The sequence below is a fragment of the Bombyx mori genome, chromosome 10 (genome assembly GCF_030269925.1).
Source record: "Bombyx mori chromosome 10, ASM3026992v2".
Lineage (NCBI taxonomy): Eukaryota > Metazoa > Arthropoda > Insecta > Lepidoptera > Bombycidae > Bombyx > Bombyx mori.
In genome coordinates, this window is record NC_085116.1 from 1,784,915 (window position 1) to 1,807,639 (window position 22,725).

General features: G+C 40.0%; 1 protein-coding gene across 4 annotated transcripts in view; it reads right to left on the bottom strand.

The window, feature by feature from the left end:
- Window positions 1-852: 852 nt before the first annotated feature.
- The window catches only part of LOC101746917 (integrin alpha-PS2), a 130,355-nt gene continuing 108,482 nt past the window's right edge, over window positions 853-22,725 (bottom strand). For 2 of the 4 annotated variants that reach the window (XM_038013483.2, XM_038013482.2), the window contains 20 exons: window positions 18,546-18,594; window positions 18,094-18,159; window positions 16,043-16,218; window positions 15,663-15,869; window positions 14,985-15,084; window positions 14,284-14,518; window positions 13,612-13,778; window positions 11,714-11,859; window positions 10,803-10,996; window positions 9,812-10,064; window positions 8,505-8,662; window positions 7,667-7,842; window positions 7,139-7,273; window positions 6,648-6,713; window positions 5,918-6,557; window positions 5,244-5,827; window positions 4,834-4,922; window positions 4,386-4,538; window positions 3,343-3,573; window positions 853-2,950 (listed from right to left, as the gene is read on the bottom strand). In XM_038013483.2, coding sequence (XP_037869411.1) covers window positions 2,873-2,950; window positions 3,343-3,573; window positions 4,386-4,538; window positions 4,834-4,922; window positions 5,244-5,827; window positions 5,918-6,557; window positions 6,648-6,713; window positions 7,139-7,273; window positions 7,667-7,842; window positions 8,505-8,662; window positions 9,812-10,064; window positions 10,803-10,996; window positions 11,714-11,859; window positions 13,612-13,778; window positions 14,284-14,518; window positions 14,985-15,084; window positions 15,663-15,869; window positions 16,043-16,218; window positions 18,094-18,159; window positions 18,546-18,594 — 3,903 coding nt within the window. In that variant the 3' untranslated portion in view covers window positions 853-2,872. The remainder of the gene's footprint in view (window positions 2,951-3,342; window positions 3,574-4,385; window positions 4,539-4,833; window positions 4,923-5,243; window positions 5,828-5,917; window positions 6,558-6,647; window positions 6,714-7,138; window positions 7,274-7,666; window positions 7,843-8,504; window positions 8,663-9,811; window positions 10,065-10,802; window positions 10,997-11,713; window positions 11,860-13,611; window positions 13,779-14,283; window positions 14,519-14,984; window positions 15,085-15,662; window positions 15,870-16,042; window positions 16,219-18,093; window positions 18,160-18,545; window positions 18,595-22,725) is intronic. The other 2 variants (XM_038013485.2, XM_038013484.2) reach the window with 1 other exon arrangement.

The window sequence follows — 22,725 nt, forward strand, 5'->3', positions numbered from 1 at the left end:
TCGTCGAGGCAGTGCAGTGGTGGCACTTCAGCGAAGTATGACTTACCTGATCCAAGTGGGTACCGGACCCCATGTGTAAGCCAAGGTCAGCCTTGAAACATGATTCATCTCAAAGACGGAAGAAATAGACAATTTGCCAATACCCATCCGTGCAGGCTTACAAAATGCTACACCGCCTATATTAAATATAATAGCTGAGGGTTTTGCAAGTACCGAAGGACGATGGGACGATAGTGACCTAACAGCTGAACTCACTATCATCATTAATATCCTCAAAATAATTACATCGCTGTAGAATACACGAGATGGTGCTACTCACCTGGGCACTGGAGCCGCGGAAAACGTCCTACTTGTGGTGCTTTCGATGCGCGTGTCATTCTATACTGTCTCGTCGAATAGACTTGACTACAGATGATGACAATACTATTCGGAATTAAGGAAGTTCGTTACTTTGGAACTAGACTGAGAGCGCATAGTCCGTAATAATAACAATGTCAACTATACCGAGGTTCAAATTACTCAGGCAGTACCCAATTGTTGTAATGAAACACATACTGATTCATGTCACAAATGACTTGTACGACGTATGAGTAACATTGTGTAATAAAACTCAAATCCGGAAAAATTACAATTCGCGTTACTAAATACTGTATCGCAAGTTTTATATAAATATAAATTAATTTTTTTAAATAAATATAATAATAAACATATTTTAGGTTCGAATTTTAATGATATCTAATCACATGACATGTGTCATTAATATATTGGTAACCGAATATCATTAGGAGATGGTCATGTCTACTTGGATAATAGTTAAAAAAATGATTAGATCAAAGACAATAAAACAAACACTTCATCTAAAAAAAACAATTTTATTAAAGTTTCTTTTTGGTAAAAGCAAAAAAAAAACCGAAAAAACGAAAAACAACCGAAAATTTAAACCGTTACTTGAAACTAATTATGGCGTTCATATAATATAATAGTAATATGATATTGTATTATAATTAAAGTTAAACTATAAGTAGAAAGCGATTCGCTTAGTCATAGAATTAATAAAATAATAATAAATAAATTTAATTAATTACAAATATATAACAACCGATTCCCATTTTTTCGAACAGAAAATCATAATATCAATGGCGGGTATTTTTCAAAAATTTCTTGATTAAAAAAAAATTTCAGTTAAGTACTCGAACAATCAAATCGATTTTGTTTTGAATTTAAATCCTTTAAAAAATGGCAAAGAAGGAAATAAATTATTTACACAACAGTTATTGGCAGTTTCTGAGGCGCGAAAAAACATGACACAGCTGTTGTGAAGGCACTATCGCAATGTGTGTCCTAAGTGTATTTATTATCTGTGGTGTATCCATAAGGCACAAGGTACTAACTAAACGATCCTCCAAACTAATCTTCAATATTCCAATATGGCTCCGGATTCAATATGGCTGCCTTTTGTAAAATGCAGTAGCCAGGAGAATGGAGATTATTTTAAGAAATATCGCCGTCTCTAGCATCCCTCGTTTCGTCTCGTTTTAATTAAGTTAAATTATTACATTTAAAGGAGAAAAATAATAATTTTGGGCTTAAGTATACTAAAAATACTTGGAGACAAAAAAGTGATTAACAATCTTTTCGAATCTTCAGTTGCCGTATTAAAATATTAAAGATTAATCTAATAGATAATTATTTTTATTTCTTCTACTAGATGTCTGTAATTTCTTCACTACATTGTGCAATTCAATTTATCTTAATTTTAAAATTTATAAGTTCAACACTATCCAAATTGATATGATCAGATTTTTTTATATTATTATATTTAAATTTACCACAATAATGAGATTATACATGACAGATATTAATTCCTTACAATATTCTAAATTACACAGTAAAAGCTTTTTATTAGTTATTACATAAATTAATTTCACATTACATATTTTATTATGTAATGGTATTCAATTTTAATTAATTGCAAGATTTTTAATGAATATCTTAAAAATTAATTCAAGCAAAACGTTCATACATCAATCATTAAATTAGATCACAATTCTCTTCATTCGGACACGCTTTTTACAATATCACACATATTTTACTTTCTTTTTAAAGTTATTTTTACAAATAGCTATTAGTTGATTGATTACTGTTGTCAAGTGTAATCAAGATGTTCAAACATTTCTAGGAAGTTCAATTTTAAGTAAAATGATACTTCTCATGTAAAGAGAAGCGACTTGATTGAGGCAATGTCGTTAACACGTTGAGTAACAATGTGCTCACGGTGCTCATGAACTATGTTCTGTAATGTACCGTGACTAGTTATTTATTACGATTCTACTTACAGTATGTAAATAAATATATAAAATCTTTTAACATCTTTATGAAAAAGACGTACAAAGCTTTTTATCTTGAGGCACTCTGATTACGCTTGGTCGAGACTAATCAATTCATTAGACAAATTTAAATTTAAAATATTCTATAGTTTTCCTACGTTTTAGTTTACATATAAATATTGTACAAAATTTCAATTTTATTGCTTCATAATAATAATATGTCTAATATCTACGAATACAAAGTATAAGGTTTTATGAAATTTTGATTTATAAAGTCTAGAATGTTCGTGATATGGTCTATATATGTATTTATTACTTGAAATTTGTACAGCTTAAAATGGCTACACGAAGACGTCGCGATGTCAGTACCTGTCCAGGCTGGTGGAGTCCCTGCTGGTGACGTCACTGGCGGCGTCGGTGGCCGAGCTGGAGTCGCCGGTGTCGCTTGCGTCGCTCGCGTCGCTGGTAGCGCTCGCGTCGCTCGTGTCGCTCGTGTCGCGCGTGACGGGCGTGTCGCTCGTGACGCCGAGGTCGGTGCTCGGATATCAAAGGTGTTCGTCACGTCCGTTCAGCGGCTGGCGCTCGGTGTGGTCGGAGGGACGGTTGCGCTTGAAGAATCCGCACTGGAATTAAATTGTTAACAATGTTATAAACATATTTTCATGGAAAAAATCGGTGATAGTGAAGAAAACGGGGTCTGAAAATGGGGTAGTAGCGACATCTGCCACCCTACGGCGTAGGCTATTTAGAAACCACTGTAGATCATTGCAAATCAGAGTTAATTAAATACGCAATATGTGCCTTAATAAGTTTGCGAAGAATCCTTTAGTACTCCTAGTCGAAGACGACAGTACCTACTATCAAGTCGAAGAGAGTCGGAAAACACTTTACACTCACATATTGAAATAAGCACTGGTTTTTCAAAAAACACTACCTAATTGAAAATTTAACGGGTCGACATGACCTAAATATAGCGCGGGGAGTCATCGCACAGTTACATCAAATAGATACTCACTTTGTAGAGCGCGAAGATGAGCAGGAGCAGCAGCAGCGCCCCGATGATGGCGGCGAGGATGATGACCCACAGCGGCACGCCGCCCCCGCGCGCGCCCAGCTGCGGGCTCAGCGACGTGCGCGCCTCCCCCCGCGCCCAGCCCGCCCCCGCGCCGCCCGCCGCGCCGCCGCCCAGCCGCGACACGCGCGCCGCGCACAGCGACGACAGCACTATCGGCCGCTCCTTCGAGATCTGCAATCCAGGGCTGCTACTGAGGGCGCGGATATCGAGACTCCGAACTCATATGAGGGGGAGTGGTGACATGTCGTGTAGTGTATAGGCTCTGATGTTCTCAGAGTAGCCGCCGGTCCCCTAAATCATTCGCCGGCTAAATCATTCATAACTTTACGTTGCATTGAGTTCAACTTTGCAAAAATAGAACAATTGTAATTTAATATCTATACATATATTATGTATATGAACAGAAAAAATTGTTAAGTACCAGTATGAATTATATTTTCTTTGTGTTTATGAAAATCTTTTAGAAGAAAGTCAATGTTTTAAAAAAAAATTGTATATAGCATAGTGATTGTGGACAAATTTCTATCATTGAACGTAAGTTAATAATAAATGTGGTATCCTTCAAAATTTCATTTACATATAACCACAGCAGTCTTTAAGCGAACAGCCGGGATATCACCGCATGTTTTCGTATCAAACCAACTAACACGTTACAAACACTATCTCTTAATAGAAACCTATCACGATTTTTACTTTTAATCAAAAAACTATAGATACACCAAACTATGTTTTTGGGATGAGTCATTAAAATTTACTTCCAGAGGCAATAATTGAAAACTGATTAGAAAGAGTACAGACGAATTTGTTTGCTCCCTACATCCTACCCACCGTTAGGACGTTTGTAACAGCGGATATATCGTGAAACTCATGAAATGTGAAAATTGTAGTGGGTTCTTACCCATTGAAGGTATCAGGCAGACAGCCGCGAAAGCTTAGAACAAATCCAACATGGCCAATAATCACTAATTCACCGAATGACCCACCTCGTTAAGTACAGTTGCGTTGATCCTGGACCGCAGCGCCACCCACACCTCCTGGCCCTTCAGCAGCCTGCCCGTGGTGCACCTCATCACTTCACATTTGTATTTCTCCTGACAGTTGGTTAAGATGTCCTTGAGTTGCTTGTCAACTTGTGACTGAAATTAAAAACAATACGTTTTATTTCCTAGCGCTTGTGGACTGTTAAAGCCATCACCTTCGGATACAGTTACAGTTAAAATTAACCTTAAATGGTCTCCTCATTCCTCATTAATTGATCTCTTAAAAATTGCTTCCGATAAAATGAGATTACCACTGATCACCCCCTATCGTCCTCTTAATGATTGACATTTCCCAAGAGAGGCACTAGCGGTTAAGTCAGAAATAAAATTTACTGGAAATTAAAAGAGGGGAAGTAATAATGATTTACCAGCAAAACAAAAACGACATTACCTGATCGACCTGTCTCCTTCTCCTGGTGTTTTCTCGGCTACTAGTGGAGCCATAATTTCCAGAATGGCTGTTGTATGAAGAGCCACCTCCTGCAAAGTTATAACGAAACTGATACTTTTTCCATCGAAGCTTCGTCAACCCTACGTCCGTCATTTTTTCCCCTTACTATTCGCTGGTAGCGTAAGGGGTTATTCCAGCTAAGCGCGGACGAGGTACGGCCATCGTAGGACACGGTCCATGTGCTTAAAGACTCCCTTTTAAACGCGTATGAAGGACGTGTCCTATCGCTCAGGAATCACAGAGAAGGTATTGTTACCTGATCTTTTGAAATGCATTTATTCACAACAAGTATTTTAAGCTCTTTAAAATATTGTCTTATTCATATTTATTAATTGTCTTTTTATGCATACCTGATTGAGAAGAATAAGAATATCCACTGCTCCACGATCGGCTTCCATCCTGTGCGCTCCCCCCAGACTGATAAGCAGAACCTCCAGTTCGGTAACTGCCTCCACCAGACAGATAAGCACCTCCTCCAGCTTGATGCCCGGCTCCTCCAGCTTGATAAGCCCCGCCAGATTGGTAACTACCACCAGCAGTGCCGGTGCGACTTCCAGCTTGTCCGCTGCCGGCGTTGGTTACGTCACCGATCGCGTATTTGAACTCATTGTTAGGGTTAGAAGCAGCGAAAGCTCCAAAACCAAGTCCTTCGTTGTCTTCTTCGTCACCCACTACAGTGACTGTTGAGGCTCCTCTGAAAGTCGACGACCCGGCTTTCACAAGGTCAGGGTTAACTGTCTCTGTGGTTCCCCAGGATCCATGGACAAAGCCTTGTCCAGATCCTGAGCCTTGAGAGAACTGACTATTTCCTTGAACAGAGCCTTGCCAATTTTGTCCACCTTGGGTCTGAGTTTGGCCCGAACCTTGGACGTAACCACCAGAGCCGTGAGCGAACGAGCCGCTGTGTTGCTGTCCTCCTTGGTTATTAACGTATCTATAAAAGTAAAATTCATAGATAAAGAGAAACCTCACGAAATGCTGTTACAACTTGGATGTTGCGTAAACACATGAGCAAAGAACTTACGTATTAAATGAACTTCCAGCTTCACCTTCATGCCCAAGTTTTCCGTATTCCGTGCTAGTCTCAGTCTGGAATATGGTGTTGTTATTTGCGTCGTAAACTGTCGTTATATTCCTAATGCGAACGACTCTTCCTCCATCGACATAGATCTGTCCGTCGGCTCCTTGAGTGAAGCCACCCTGGGTGAAACCGCCCTGCCCGTTTCCTTGTGCGAAGGCTTCAAGACTTTTCTTGATTTTCTCCTGTTCTTCAACAGTCAGACCTTGTCCATTCGTCCACTTGTATGTATAAGTAGTTCCGCCGTTCTGTCCTCCCTGACTGAACTGATGTTGTCCAGATTGCTGTTCTTGACCTCCACTATACTGACCTCCGGAAGTTTGACTAAACTGCCCACCAGCACTGTGATCTCCACCGTATGGACCTCCGGAAGATTGACTAAACTGCCCACCAGCAGTTTGACCTCCGCTGTATTGACCTCCAGAAGTGTGAGTGAACTGACCACCAGCAGTTTGACCGCTACTAAGCTGACCACCGGAATTGGCGGGGCCAGTTTGGGTGGACGATCCCTGTTGTCCACCTGACACGAAACCTCCAGATTGTGACGTCACTGTACCGCCGCTGGTGGAATGCTGCTCCCATTGCGCTGGAACAACAAATACATTACAATTTTGTCCCGAAGTGTTAATACAAAGAATAATATATTTCGTGTCAATAAAGCCTGCAGTAGACTCACTCTGCCCGTAATATCCGAAGCCACCGACGAGCTGTGCTTCAGTGTACATGTTGGTGCTCGCCATTGCTGTAAAATAAATTAACCTTGAATATCATTTTCAATCGACTCCTCGAAGCGGTCTAGGGGTTTAACCGATATTTTTCCAGCACAATAAAATATTGCTCATATTTAAAACGAGAAACAGCAAATTTTTTTTAGGCATTAACCGCTTATTTTTACTGTAAAGCAGTTGACAGTTGACGTTCTAGATTAAAAAAGGGAACATCTGTCATAGTATACAGCTGAGACTTACACCTCATGTTGCGAAGTGGTGGCAACTACTTTGTGATTTGTACAAAGATGGTCGTGACTTATCTGCCCATATAAATATATGCTTCCTATATTATTTGACACGATGGAGAGGGAGGGGGGGGGGGTAGTCAATGACATGGTTTATTGCAGTACTGGATTATTGCGTTATGAAACAGACTTGTGAAATGAATTACACAAACCTTCTCTTTCCTTTTCGAGCAGAGGCATGTAGGGATTCTGGACGAAGAGGTTCTCTGTGTTGATGTGTCGCGCCACGTTGCACTTGATGTTCCCGAGCCACTGCGGCTGCACCAGCATGTACATCAGGTTTTCGCCTGGAAACAGAATTTGGGCTGAGCGAAGGTGTCGGAAAATGTGTCTCTGGTGAGGAATCAAAAAATCCAGTTGGCGTTTCGATTGGTACATACTCATTCCGTTAGACCTAAAGTGTACTTTCATTGTTTAATGAGGAAATGGTCCGGGTGCAGAAGCATCCATAATTCATGCCACAAGTTCGCATTACAAAAATGGTTTTCTAGTTTGTGAACCCTATTACGTTACCCATTTATTTCAGGATTGACTCTTAATGAACAAACCTGAAAGAGCTATATAGAATACGATTACACTAACGAAATCGAGCAAAAAAAATATTATTTTAATTAATAGGATAACATTTCCTATTGCAGTAAAATTCAGAACAATAAGTAAGGCCATTTCCTCGGTGCTACCTTCAAGAGTCTGATAGGGCCACATGAAGTACATCTCGGCTTCGTCTACGGTGAAGGGCCCCTCGTTCTTGATGCTGTACTTGTGGATCACGGGGGGGCCCAGCTTGGTGTCGTCCTTCAGGTCGGTCGCTTCGTATACCGACGCGTTGTAATGGAGCTCGGGCGGGTCTGAGGTCCTGGGGACGATAGCGACTTGTGTCAATTGTCAGTTTGAGTCGCTGGAGAAAAATTAAGTATTAGAGCAAACCGACCTGTACGTCACTCTCGCGGTCGTATGCCCGCTCACTTTACATAGTTTTTAGTATCTATGTCCGTCTTTTGACACAGAAGTGTATAATCTATGTTCCGTGCGCTCCCGTTTTGAGTGTGAGTAGCGTGCGCCCGCATTATATTGTAATTATCGTTTTAAATCGAAAATTGTTTGTGTATATAACAAGATTAGAATTCGAAATTTGATATTAGTGACTAACCCATATAGTTATATTGAATAAAAATACCCCTGAGACCTACCCCTCACTATAGTATTCATTTATTCACTAATAGCGGGTATTCTGAATTTAATATCCAGGTCTGCGCTGCAACTAATCCAATAATTTATCATAACAGTAATTGTAGATCATCGCCATTAAGATGAGAACAGCACGGCTCTTTAATCGTACAACTGTAGTCTGAAGAAGTGAAGAGCAGAAACAGCTGGTACAGTGTGGATTTCAGCCTCATGTTCCAAGGTGGACGGCGGTACCAATGTTATTATGAGGTTAACTGCGGTATCCACCTAACAACCCGGTCATGATCAACGCTCTTCTAAGCCTCAATTGAATAGAAAGGTCTCTCATACCCGATGACAGAGAGCTGTGCTCTGATGATGACGCCGATGTTCATGTTCATGACGTTGTCGTAATCGGTTCCTTGCTCGGGGTTGGTGGAGTTCGCTTCCATGTAGAAGTTCAGTGACGTCACGAGCGCGTCCACTTCGAGGATCACGCGGAAGTTCACCTGAAACGCATTAAAGAGATTCAGTTTGCCTCTGTTTTCGTAGGAATAAAAAACGCGGAGAGCGCTTTGTTCGTAAAACATAAAATTTTGTGAGTGTGTGTTTTTGAAATAATGCGAAATAAAGATGTGCGATTTCTGTAATTCGGTTTCTCGAGATCGGAAGCGTAAAGTTTCATTCAAAATTGTAATTTAGCATGATGGATAACTGGTAACTTCCTACCTACCTTATCATCAAAATGGTCGTATATAAGAATAGGAATACATACAAAAATTATAGTCATAACGTCTGAAAATATGCAAAAAAAAAAACTGTATGAGTTTCAAAATAAAATTTAATTATTACATTTTTGATGATTCGTGTTTTTTAAGATGTTGATTACCAGAGAATCTTTATTAGTAATTTAAAAATCCTGACTGACTCACGATCCTTCTGGTGTTAACTATATATGCAACTGAGTCAATAAGAACCAAAATAGAGAGCTGCTTCTCCCATTGAGACGTAATGTCAAAGTTTCAACTACAAACTGGAAAGCAAGATAGTTCCTCTGTCAAATTTTTGTACTGATTGAAACTTCTACCGCGCCCTACCAACAGTGACTATCACTGTCGATCAGCTGTCTCTAACATTACTACTGGTGTTACCAGCGGCATTGTAGTCCTGCACTTAGAGGCGTCACCTTGGCTGGTTCAATTACGAAGCAGTCATGTGTTTCACTTCGAAAGGTGGAACAGCCGGTACTATAAAATTGAAACTCAGACCTCAAGCTGGGTGGCGAAATACACGTTGCTATGTCTATGCGCGCCGGTAGCTATTGAAGAAAAGAAACTCACAAAAAAGTGTGTGTGTGCAAGTCACACACGGTAGAAGTGAAACTTATAAATAAGATATAGATATACTGACTATTCCACTATACAGGAGCATACATATGGACAATGTTTAGTAGACGATAGTGGGGATGCTACGAAGAGTCGCGCAAAGAGGAGACCGAAAACGTCTAATGTGTTCTATCTCATTCTCTCGCCGGTTGAATCCTATACATTTATGTGTTTGTGTCTCTATGGACTTATTTTTTCGTTTCATCGAGTTTGAAATCACAACGATTCTAAAGAAGTTTCACTTTGAAAAGTCCATACCACAGTATTCCTTACCTTCTGTCCACTGGCCATGGGGTTGCCTATATCACACTTCAAAGTAGAGTTCCCGTCGGATTCCCTCTTCTCTATAGAACAGTATATAGGAGTCACTATATTGTCCTTGTCTAAACGTTCGGTCTTCGCGTATGTAACTCCGGCAGGAATCAGCAGGTAGTAGGCAGCTTCGAAGGCGTCCTCGCCGGAGTTCTCCACTTTCACATCGATGTTCAAGTTTTCTCCGGAGCCGAGAACGTAGTTCACGATCGGGCTGTTGAAAAAGATAGTTCAAATCAGGCGTACTCTTCTATTAAACAAGAGTTACGCTACAGCAGCGAAGAATCCGCGCTGTAGTGCTTGGACATTTGATGTGATTTGGTGGCGCTTTTGTAACACTGATATCACGTGTCGTGGGTACTACGACGAATAGAACTACCCAAAATGCTTCAAAAATTTAAAACTCTCAAATATCATGATTAGCAAAATTTATTTATCAGTAAGCATAGATGGAGGTTTTATCTCATGAGCTTATGGCTTGAATAGTGGCACTAGGGGGTCGCGCATCTTGGTTCAAGTGGCGGATATATTAACTGCATAGGAATAACAGTAGCTAAAACTGATGACTGTTAGTGAGAAACATCAGTATATTATATCAGAAAGGTTAGCACCAGCGCTTGAGGCCTCACAAATTCCACGAAACTCATTAACCTCAATGAAATTTGCACTGTAGTGCTAGTAGCTCCAGGATATAAAATACACGTCTTTCGATAAATTGCTTTTAATAATAAATTAATAAATGTTCCACGTCCAACGGTTTTAAGTTCGAGCTGACAAGACAAGAACCTGCATAACCACATTATGCAAAACGAGATATCTTGCACAAAAATGCCGAGTACGATCAGAAATCGAACCGGGTATCTATAATTTTGTGCTATTTGTGTTCATATATTTGTGCTTCACCACTTGCTGTTTGCGTCTGCGTGTCGGAAGCTGACGGCGCGGTACTCACGTGGCGGCGGACATCCTGAGGTCGGGGATGCAGATGTTGTCGGGTCCGCAGTTCTTCTGTATGTGGAGCGCGTCGGAGTGCGCGGCGGCGCGCGTGCGGTCCAGCACGGGCGGGACGGCGGCGCCCGACGGCTGCGGCACCAGCTCGTACGACAGCTTCACCTCTATGGGCGTCAGCTTGTCGCGGATCTCCTCCTATAAGCAACACACACATTTTTTTTATTGCTTAGATACGCGGACGAGCTCACAGTCCACTTGGTGTTAAGTGGTTACTGGAGCCCATAGACATCTACAACGTAAAAGCCACCACCCACATTGAGATATAAGTTCTAAGGTCTCAGTATAGTTACAGTTTTATACCGTTTGTTCTGTGGGGAGGCTCTGAGGAATTGTTTGCGATGATCCCCTCATCTCCTTTTTATCATCGCACCTCCCGCCACCGGAGCAGAGTTCATCCATATTATCTGAAACCGCTGCGTTCATCGACAGTGCGTTTCCAGAGGTCTTTTTTCTCACGTACCATCCGGCTATAGAATGAGCTCCCCTCCACGGTGTTTCCCGAGCGCTATGACATGTCCTTCTTCATGAGAGGCTTGTGAAGAGTATTAAGCAGTAGGCAGCGGATTGGCCCTGCCCCTGGCATTGCTGAAGTCCATAAGACCATGGATAACGGTAACCACTCACCATCATGTGGGCCGTATGCTCGTCTGCCTACAAGGGTAAAAAAAAGGCTGCTCCACCCTTCAAACCGAAACGCATTACTGCTTCACGGCAGAAATAGGCAGGGTGGTGGTACCTACCCGTGCGAACTCACAAAAGGTCCTACTAGAGGAGGGAGTACTCGCGCACACCGCACTATTGAAAGTAAATCTCAGGTTCTAATGTGGTGTAATGAAACTTTTTATTGCTCACATCTAAGTAGACAACGACATCTTTGCACTCCTGCAGTCCCTGCGTCAGCATGATGTGGGTCTTGTATGTCGTCTCTCTGGTTTCAGCTAAGAACAGTCGCTTGCTGGTCGTCTGACGCGAATCCAGGTCTAAAGTCACCTCGAAATCTGCAAAATTATATATATAAAATATTATACGTTGAGCAGGACGTCAGTTGGAAGCACGGGTTTGGATGATTAAAAACATTTTATGCATTTGATAATATGTGTATTTTGATAAAATATGTATTTTAAAGTTACTCGTTCTTTATACTAAAATATCGTAATGTATTTATATTTTAATGAAAATAGGGCTTTTTATTGTGGAATTCATCCGGCCCCAAATTAGGATTCCCTTTATTATAGGACACAGAGATTGACATATATACTTATATACGTTCAAATATATACATATACGGATAATATAACGCCTACCCAGAGAGCAAAGAAAACTGGTCATCACAAGAATGTTTGCCCGATGTGAGAATCGAACCCACGACCCTCGACGCAACAATAGGGTCGAGGCGCCACCGAGACAGTCAGATTTATTAGGTTAAGCACTAGGTGCCTGAATGCTTCACAGAGTATATGTCTATAGATTGGATGAGTGTTTGATTGGCATCTACCACTACTTTCAGTTTCGGCATAAGCAATGTGAATATGAAAAAAAGTAATCAAAACTTTCTTTTAAATTATCTAATCCTTTTATAACTTAATAAATTTTTTTGTACAAACTAAACTGGAATATCTAATTTTAAAAAAAAGAACCACAGAACTCACAACGTTTAGCGTCAATCTCGATATAAAAGCCAAACGGTCCGTCAACATAATTTTAAATTCAGCATCGCGATCTAGCCCTGACATACTAGATCTTAGAATCACTAAGATGGAGTACTTCCGACCGCCGCCTTGGCTCCGACGCCGCGACGTCGAGAAACATACGGAAGATGTTTGCTACGTAACAATTATTTACAGGAAACTACACAGCACAAGCATGGCCCCGCGAACTACGGAGCAGCTCACGGGAATTATGATCGTGAATGATTTATCGACGACAACGCTTCTACAACTCACCGAAGTAGCAAATGTATCCCTCGGCTTGGAAACAAATTTCATAGCACGTAAGTATGAATTGTAAACACAGTCGACATTCAAATCGATATTAAATCAGTTAAGACTGCCGAACCACAATTTAATGTGGCAAATGGTATCTCAAATTATTATTTTGTATCGATTTTTAATTAAAACAGAAAAAGTTCATTCTTTAGTCCAGAATTACTGAAGTCGCTGCACATAGCCTCCTATTTTATTTACACTCCTTTCATTTTACATTTTACATAATTTAAGTCGTCGTGGCGTAAAGGATAAGACTTCCGGTGCATTCGTATCGAGCGATGCACCGGTGTTCGAATCTCAGGCGGGTACCAATTTTTCTAATGAAATACGTACTTAACAAATGTTCACGATTGATTTCCACGGTGAAGGAATAACATCGTGTAATAAAAATCAAACCCGCAAAATTATAAATTGCGTTATTAATGGTGGTAGGACCTCTTGTGAGTTCGCACGGGTAGGTACCACCACCCTGCCTATTTCTGCCGTGAAACAGTAATGCGTTTCGGTTTGAAGGGTGAGGCAGCCATTATAACTATACTGAGACCTTAGAACTTATATCTCAATGTGGATGGCGCATTTACGTTGTAGATATCTGTAGACACCGGTAACCATTTAACACCCGGTGGCAGCTCCTCCACCCAACTATGATAATAAGATCATAACGCGAGCTGTTTTAAAAGTAGCTCAATTTCAATATCCTAATTATTGCAAACGCTTCACGTTATACAATTCGATTTATAAAGTTTCAAATCAGCAAGCACTCACTTATCTGCTGGTCCACGTTGACCCCGGTGTAGGTGAGACAGAACATGACCTGGGCGCACGCGACCTCCGTGCCGTTACTGAGATGGCACTTCTTGTCCGTGAGCGAGATGAGCTTGCTCTCGCCCATGAACTTCACTTCGGCACTCACCTTGACGACGGGACGAGACCTGGAACGCATTTAGCGGATGTAATCGTGACGTCATTTGAATCCGGCCACACACGGACAACGTATTGAACTAATCAGAGTACATTTATTTATGGTTTCACTATAACAAACAAATAGGATGGGAAGGCAGGGGATCACGCGGCCGATCACCAACCCTCTATACATCGTCAGCGCAACCACGACCACTCTGACAACTCTTATCCCATAAATAACACACAATATATTAGTTATAGATAAGCAACTAAAGCACTGAACAAAAATGTTTACGGGCTTCGACCACTAGATGGCTTCTCTTCAATTAGTTTCTCATTGCTCCTGTAGATGGCAGTAGCATTAACTATCCTATATTTAATTTTTAGTGAAAGATTTTGTAAATTTTCAGAAACCATAAATTGATAAAGTTTTATCAAGTTGTCTATTTAATTTAATTATTGTATAAGTTTAGGGCATCCGCTACAAGATGTCGATAGTTTCCATACAAAAATATATTTGTCTTAACAACTTACTTTAAAAACACAACACTGTTGGACTTATAGGCTCCGACTGCCAAATCGGTGTAGTTGTTGTTGTCGAGGTCCACTCCGCCGGACAGCGAGAAGCCGAACGTGCTCAAGGTCGGCGAGATCTCCTCCGCGGTGATGGCCTGCGAGTACTTCTCCAATATGCCGACTTCGCTTCCGTGGTAGATGTAGACCACGCCCCGGCCTTTCTCTCCGCCGTATGGAGCTCCCACCGCGATATCTAGAAAACGAAACGTGAAGTGATCTAGAAAATACGTTCAGTTTTCTGTTTTTACAAAAACATGCAATTGAAGCCAATTAATAATAATTTAATTTGCGAGGGAACGGGGTTTGTTTTCAAAAGACCTTATTTCAAAAACGTAACTTATATTTAGTACCTAAATTTAAGAATTTTATGCACAGAGACGGAACTTTCTTGGTTATACCCGATGGAGTATGCCAAACCGATGCCAAATGATGATTTGGCACAAACTAGTATTGAGGTAAAGATATTGAAAAAACATAACATAACATAAGTTATCAAAAAGATGGAACAGATAAAAGTTACACCAGCGTACTGGGTATAGGCCACTTCTACCGGCTCCCCAGAGAAACTTCGTAGAATCCTTTGTTCTAAGGTGGGTATTTTTCTGGATTGAAGTGATGGTGATCATGACTAATTCACTTTCCGAGTATTGATGACTTACCGCCGAATCCGTCATAGTTGATGTCACCGAGTGACGTTACCGCCAACCCGAACCTGCCCTGGGAGACCTCGCCGGTCCTTGCGTGACTTCTTGAGAACGACTGAAATGAAACATTACGAATGTTAATAGAAGTTATCTTTTACTGACATAAGCTAATAGTAGAAGAACACAACATAAATAATACATTGATAGCCATCAACCCTGAGCACTCGCACTCACACCTCTGACCAAATACATAGGTATCAATTAAGAACTGAAACCAAGTTGGTAGGTGGCATACACATCTTGAGTGTATAATAGCAGTATCCATTTCTAGGTCGTATTGCGAGTACGTATGGGAAGGCACTACGACCCCGTCCATTTCTTAAAAATCATATATGTACTGGCTTAATGAATGGGCCAACCATTAAACAATACAATTGAGATTTCGCTATCACATTATTTAAGGTGGGTGGTGTTCAGCAATTAAATAAGCATCAAAGTTAAGGTTATAAATCGCTTTTGGAATGGGGACTGACAAATGACCAGACCAAGAATTTAAGTAGGGAAATAGACCGAAATTACGATAGATAGATAATGATAAAGTAATTTTAGATTTAGAATTTACAATTTCTTGGCATGGTGTATCCAGGAATTTGCTTTTTCCGTAAATACCAGTTTGCGACACTAAGCACTCACCCTGTCAGTTCCCTGGTAAATAACATAGATTCTTCCGTGTTCGTATCCGTCGCTTCTCGGCTTGGTGAACATTGGAGCTCCTACTATGACGTCATCGGTTCCATCACCGTCAATGTCACCAGAAGCGAGACTGTAACCGAAGTATGCTCCGATCTGAGAGCCGGATATATTCTTGATGTTCTGGAGCTCCCAAGTGTAGAGTACCACCTGAAAATGTTACCATAAGGCATTTTATGAGGATATTTAATGGTGAATTTGAATTTGAATGACAGATTGTTAGCGCAATTTAATTTTTTTGACCGCTGTAAAGGCCCATCTAACTACACCCAATAATGATGTTTCAGATTTAAGCTTTTGTATTACCTTCGTTGATTACTTACCAAACCCCTCAAGTCAGCACCTCTAGGCATACCCACAGCAACACTCTGAATGCCTTGTCCAGCAAAATCACCAACGGTTATAGAGTATCCCATGTAAGAGTCGTCGTACCTAGGACTTGACTCTAGCGTAGCTATAAGGGCCGGCCGGGCGTATAGCGTCTGTGACATCAGCTGACCTAAATAATGATAGAATTAGTTTGCTTTTGCTTAATTTACAATTATAGGATATAATATCTTGTTTGGCCTATCTGGTAGACAGACACCACACTGCTAACTAAAACTGTTCGCTTAAAAACATCCTTCTTCTTGCCCTTATCCCACTATGTGAGGCCGATTTAGCGAAGCTTCTTATTCTATTATACTTAATATACTTAATAGACCTATCGTCAACTTTGCAGTTACCCTTACCTCGCATATCCTCTTTCACATAGTCAATCTAAGTTTTTTCAAGACGATCACTCCTCACATTACCTCAAGACATGAGGTCATAATCTCAAATGCATTCTGTTAACGGCTATACAACACTAAGCCGGATTTATGTCTACTTCGCGGTAGAATTGGGCAGAATAGTGGTACTCGCCTTTGCAGTACATTATACCTTTAAAAAGTTGTCGACAACGGAACCAAAAAGCTGGATACTTTTGTAAATCTATAATTTCAATAACTTCTTTTTGAGTTCCGATAAATTATTTATTCTGGATGGTGATTGAAAATAATTTAAAGGTTAATTTTAAGATGTGTTTTAATCATTTTAATTATAATAAAAAGATCACCCAGACAGATATAACAATTTATATATAAATAAATAAGGATGCAATATTATTTGCTAAAATATTTAGATCTGACATTTTGGTTCTCATGTCGAAATTAATATTATGCCCCAAATTTTAAAACCACCTTGTCTTATAGTTTCCATTCAACAAGGCATGCCGAATGCTGTGTATTTTCCACTCTCAAAATAGAAAATACCTCGAAATTATAAAGCATTTTCGGATTTGCACGTTATCCAAAACAATAGAGATCTCTGATCGCTTAAGCCAATCCGTCGTAGCCAAATGTGATGATGGTGACAGATTCTTACGATTCGAACAGATGTTTTCCAAATAAATCTGAGCGTGATCACCAGAAAGACCTTCCAGAATCTTCTGGTGACCGCTGCATAATTTGAAAACCAAATGTCGTGATGAATTTTAAAAACTATGCAAATGAGGAGCGAAGATGATTACTTAACCCATTCACGGATGTTGAACTCAGATGAAATTTCTCAGGTTAACATTCCCCGTGAAAAGGTTACAGCATTTTTCAATGATAAAGCAAGATCCAGCAATATTCTTGATGTTCGACATCAGTTTTAAATCATCTTCAAGATCTTAAATAAGTTGTTAAAACCGCCAACTCCGTTGTTACGGGTGATTTATATAAAGCCAATGTTTTGTTTAAGTTTAAGTTTTAACATTTCATTAGTTATTCTTTAAACTTAAGCACGAAGGAACATTATACAACGATGGAAGCAATTTGTTGTTTTAGTTCATGTTACAATATTGGGTTTGGTAAAATCTATTTACATATTTAAAGGTTTACGATTAATACAGTAATTTGGGATAGTATCCATGTGGGACGTACTCATTGCTGTCTATGATCTAAATAGACTGAAGTTAGCATGGATCAAAGGATTTTACGAACAATATAAAAATGTTAAAGCACATAGTTTAGGGGTAAATATTTATTCATAAAAAGGTTCTACTTTACTCAATAACTTTAATTATTGATTATTGAATGTCTTGAGAATGGCAGTCGTTTGAATAATGAAAAAGTAGCAATATGGAGAATAATACGAATTGCAGAATTTTGTTATTGTTCCTTTTATTACAATAACTAGTAAAATTTTGAAAGCATTCGCGATTTTCAACCTAATTCTTTGCATATTTATGATGAGTTATAGTTATGAGAAATGACTGAAGGTATTAGGCGCTCGTAAGCCTCTCGTGTTATTTCTTTTGTTAGGGAGGTTAAATGTCAGTTTTTGCGTTAACTTCACTTTGTATTTTTACCTTCGTCCGGTATTTTCGGCATATAGTAGTGGAATCTTTCGTTTGGTTCAATTGAAAACGTTCGTCCTGTGAATCATTGGTAAAGTTTCATTTTTCGTAATCGACGACAATAGATACGCTTTTGAAGAAAATTTAATAATAGCCTGTTTCCAACTTTCCTGGTATAAACAAGTTGAATACTTTTAACAGGTTATTAATAGCGGATCCAGGCTGACAAACTCTTGTCTCAGAGAGCACTATAAGTGCCGTATAATATGACTGACAATAGAAACAACTTTGGACGGCTATAAACAAATTTGAATACACAAATTTGCAAGCACCATCTTAAATGTACGGTTTTTTCATCAGAATGCTGCAGTTTTGAACTGGACACGTATCATTGTGCTTTCAGCTGATTTGAAGCTACGTAAGTACCACGAAGTGTGTATTAAATAAATATTTGTATTGTTTACCTTGCCAATAGAAGCTGCCCGGTGCGCCAATGAACAAACGTTGGCTATCCTGTAACAATTGTTTTTGACAATAAGTTAAGTTTCATAATGTTGGACTGTCTTGAAATCGCATGCAAAGTCAGGCTACCTCAGGTCCTTCAGCGGTTACCGGAGACCATAGAAATCATAACCTGATTGGAAGCGACTGAAGGCCATAGGTTTCCTTTGGCAATGTCTAAGAGCAGGTGATAGAAAAAACGAGATGAAAGTCTATTTTAAAGAATTCTGCTGTGCACCCCCATAGTTATGATTGAGGGTGTACTGGTGGCCCGGAGACCTTTTCAATTTCACAAGGACAGGTGGGTGAACAAGGGCTCAGAAAGAAGGGGCGTGATTTGCTAACAGCTACCGAGCGCCTCCAAGGGAGACCTAACAACTCAAGAGTAGCTGCTTCCCGTAGTTCCACGCCCAGATAGTCTAGTGAAAACCTATTCTAATAATCAATCAACAAACCCCCAAAAAAGCAAATTTATTCAGAAGAATTTACAATACGTTTAACAAGCTTAGTGAAGAAATTATCTTTACGCTCGGCTTTCAACTTTATTTTCACAAAGCCATGGAGATAGCGGCCTCACATCACAACTCGTGAGCTCGAGTAACCATTTTACACCAGATGGTATCCGACCTCATCTGCCGCACTGGGCCAATAAAAAAATCTATTTGAATACGAAAGCACCGTCTCAGATTACCGTCGCATCATCAAAGACAATAAAACGAAGGGTAACGTGGTGTCAAAATCCACTTGCCCATTGCGTGTTTTACGATCCCCGGCCCATACAGTTTTATTGTGCCACTTATGATAATGCGGTGGAGATGCTTGTACCCTAACTGTGTATGAGAATAGATAAAGAAGTAAGGTTTTGAGTGGGCTTCATTAAAACGAAGGTTAATTATGTGTGAGACTTAGGATTTGTCTTAATTTTTTATTATTATTGACAGTAAAAGTTCAAGTCTGCGGTCAATGCATTCACCCTTTTCCCTACCTAATCGTTGGTAGCCTAACGGGATATTCCAATTTCACACGGACGTGTCGCTGAGCTCACGGGCTCAATCTAAAAGAATTGCGAACATAGGCCCTAGCAAGAGCAGTGCTTCGTCATACTCGTGTTCTACGGGGAATTCACTAAAATATGAATGGTGTTGCCCTACAAAATGACTCTCAATTTTGGATAGACCTTAAATACCAAACGAGTTCTAATCCAGGCGTATCATCCTTGCTTATCTGTCGCGCGGAGGCCGTAACTTCAGCTGTCAGTGTAGACAATAGATAATTGTAGGTTTCTAGGATATTCTATCAAAGCAGAACAACCGCTGCCAACATGTTAATAATAAAGCCAAACATTACGCAAAAATGAAATGAATTCGAGCGCTTAGGCAGCTTTAAGTAAATGCCTTACGCGATTTTATGTCACATGGTCATTTAATGAAAAGATAATACCTAATTTAATTATTTGTAAAGTAGTAAAAAACTGGCTCTATTTAAACAAAGCTAATTTATACTCATATTAGTTATTAGTTTTTTCTCTATTTTATAATTAAATTTTGTTGGACTATGAAATTGATTTTTAATTTAATTTTCGCGAATATTTCATCGGAGAAAATCGCCATCGATGCAGTAATAAAAATCTTGTTTGAGAACACCTATGCGCTGTGATTGGTTACAAAAAGTAATGGTATATATTTTGACTTCTGTTTAATAATTTGTCAGCAAGCACTCGAGCTCTGACAGCGAATACGAGTTATACGGTTTGGTACCGGTCATGAAATATAGCGGTTTCATTGTCCTATCTCATCGAAGAAATTCATTCTACCACAAGCACCGGTCACCGTCCTCGTCGAACCCGTAGCTTGCGACGAAGGGCTCGACGAGCGAATTAACCCATAGACACAGCCCACTGAGTTTCTCGCCGGATCTTCTCAGTGGGTCGCGTTTCCAATCCGGTGGTAGATTCTGCGAAGCACTGGTCTTGCTAGGGTCAGTGTTGGCAACACTCCGGTTTGAGCCCCGTGAGCTCACCTACACACGTTAGGGCGAAGCTGAAATAGCCGCTCAAGGCTATCAACATAGGAAGAAAAAAAAAAGACAGCCGAACGCAACAAATCAATCACGAATAATCATCGTTCCCCGAAATTAAGAGAGGTTAGTTTTAATTTTGATTCCCGGGCTAAATTAAAAAATTAACAAAGACATGATTTTGCAGTCGTCACATTGTGTTGTCTCATCGGTAGTTCTAAACAATATAGCACAATTAAAATCACTCAACGCGTCAAGACGTCAATAATGGGATACGTGTTGCACTTTAGATTGCGAATTTAATAAATATAAAAATAAATAAAATAAAAACTTTTATTTCAAGACAAAAGTCTCATATTGTGTTAGTATTACAAATAACTTACGAACTATGTTAGTATTTAAATAAATCAATCAACTCCGTCCCTGGCAGCCCCATCAAGCAGCATGTAGAACATGCAACTTGATGAACCTACCCAGGGTCGGGCCATCCAGTCTTTCAGCTAGTACCCTCAAGACGTTGTTGGTGCTTCCTCCTACTCTACGCATAATGGATGCCACCTTTTTGCGCATTATCGCGAAGTAGTCATCCGTGTGCGCATCGGCGAACATGCCTGATGCACTACAATAAGGTGGAAGCCTCAACAACGCCCTGAAGGCATTATTATATTGTATGCGCAGGGCATTATCCGTTTTTTGTGTGTGAGTAGCCCAAAGACCGCTTGTGTAAAAGGTTTGGCAGTAAGCCTTGAAGAGGGTAATTTTGACCGGCACTGAACAGCCTGCAAATCTTTGTGCCACTATATTCCCTCTGACAGCCAATGCCCTGCGTTCCCTTTCCATGTCCATATCATCTTTTAACTCCTCAGTTACAATATGCCCTAGATATTTGAACTGTGTTACTCTTTGTACAGGTAAGCCACCGAGCATTAGAGGCGGGACATGAGGTGGACTTTTGTTTACACCTCTGAACACCAACAGCTCACTTTTACTAGGGTTATACTTTAAGCCATGATCCTCAGCATAGGATTCACATATGGAAAGCAACTTTTTTAACCCACATATTGATGGGCTCAGCAGCACCATGTCATCCGCATAGCTAATGTTATTAAGACACAAATCATCTATATGACAACCAACATGTATGCTACTGAGCTCCTCAAGTAGCTTATTTACATAGATATTAAAGAGCCTCGGGGAGGTCAAACCACCCTGCCTTACACCACATTCTAGTTTGTAAGAGTCCGACAGTACATTGGACCACCGTACAAAGTTCCTCTGCTTCTCATACCATAAAGATAATATATTTACTAATGAAGGAGGTACACCCTCTCCCAGTAGCTTTTCCCACAAGATATTATAGGAAACAAGGTCAAAGGCTTTTGATAGGTCCAGGAAACAGGCATACACTGGTGTTTTCCTATCAGTGTAGTATTTGACAGCATGCTTCAGTGCAAAAATGGCACTCTCAGTAGATAGCCCAGCACAAAATCCAAACTGTGTATCATGCAGTTTAGTGTATCCACTGAGATGTGAGTCAAGCACGCTGTCAAACACCTTGGCTATGACGGTTGCCAGTGAAATTGGTCTATAATTTCCCTTGTCCGCTATGTCTCCTGTCCTGTTTTTTACAATAGGTACAACTATTGTGTCCAACATCTCCCTTGGTAAGTGAGAATGCCCTACAAACAAATTGAACAACATAGTCAAAACTCTCGGCAGGTGAACACCAGAATTCTGGAGATGCTCGATGCTGAGTCCATCATTACCAGGAGACTTGCCTCTTTTCATACCGTTTATCACAGTTTTTATTTCTTTACATGTAAAATGAACTGGCAAACCTGATTGACATATATATAATATATTTCTAAATATATAAGTAGATACCTCAATAGGGTGGCTGCGCCACTCTTATTAATGTTATTATGATTGTTTTTTTTATAGATTTTCGTTTATTTAGGTATTGCATAAATAGGTAAACGGGGTCGTGGGCCAGCAAATTATAAATCCACAGACCTCACGACATAAAACCCTTGAAACATGAGGTCTTCATTATATAACAGTTGTCAGTTGAGACGGTTGAAACAGAGTGTTTTTATTCATACGAGCTTACGTTCTAGCACCAGTAAA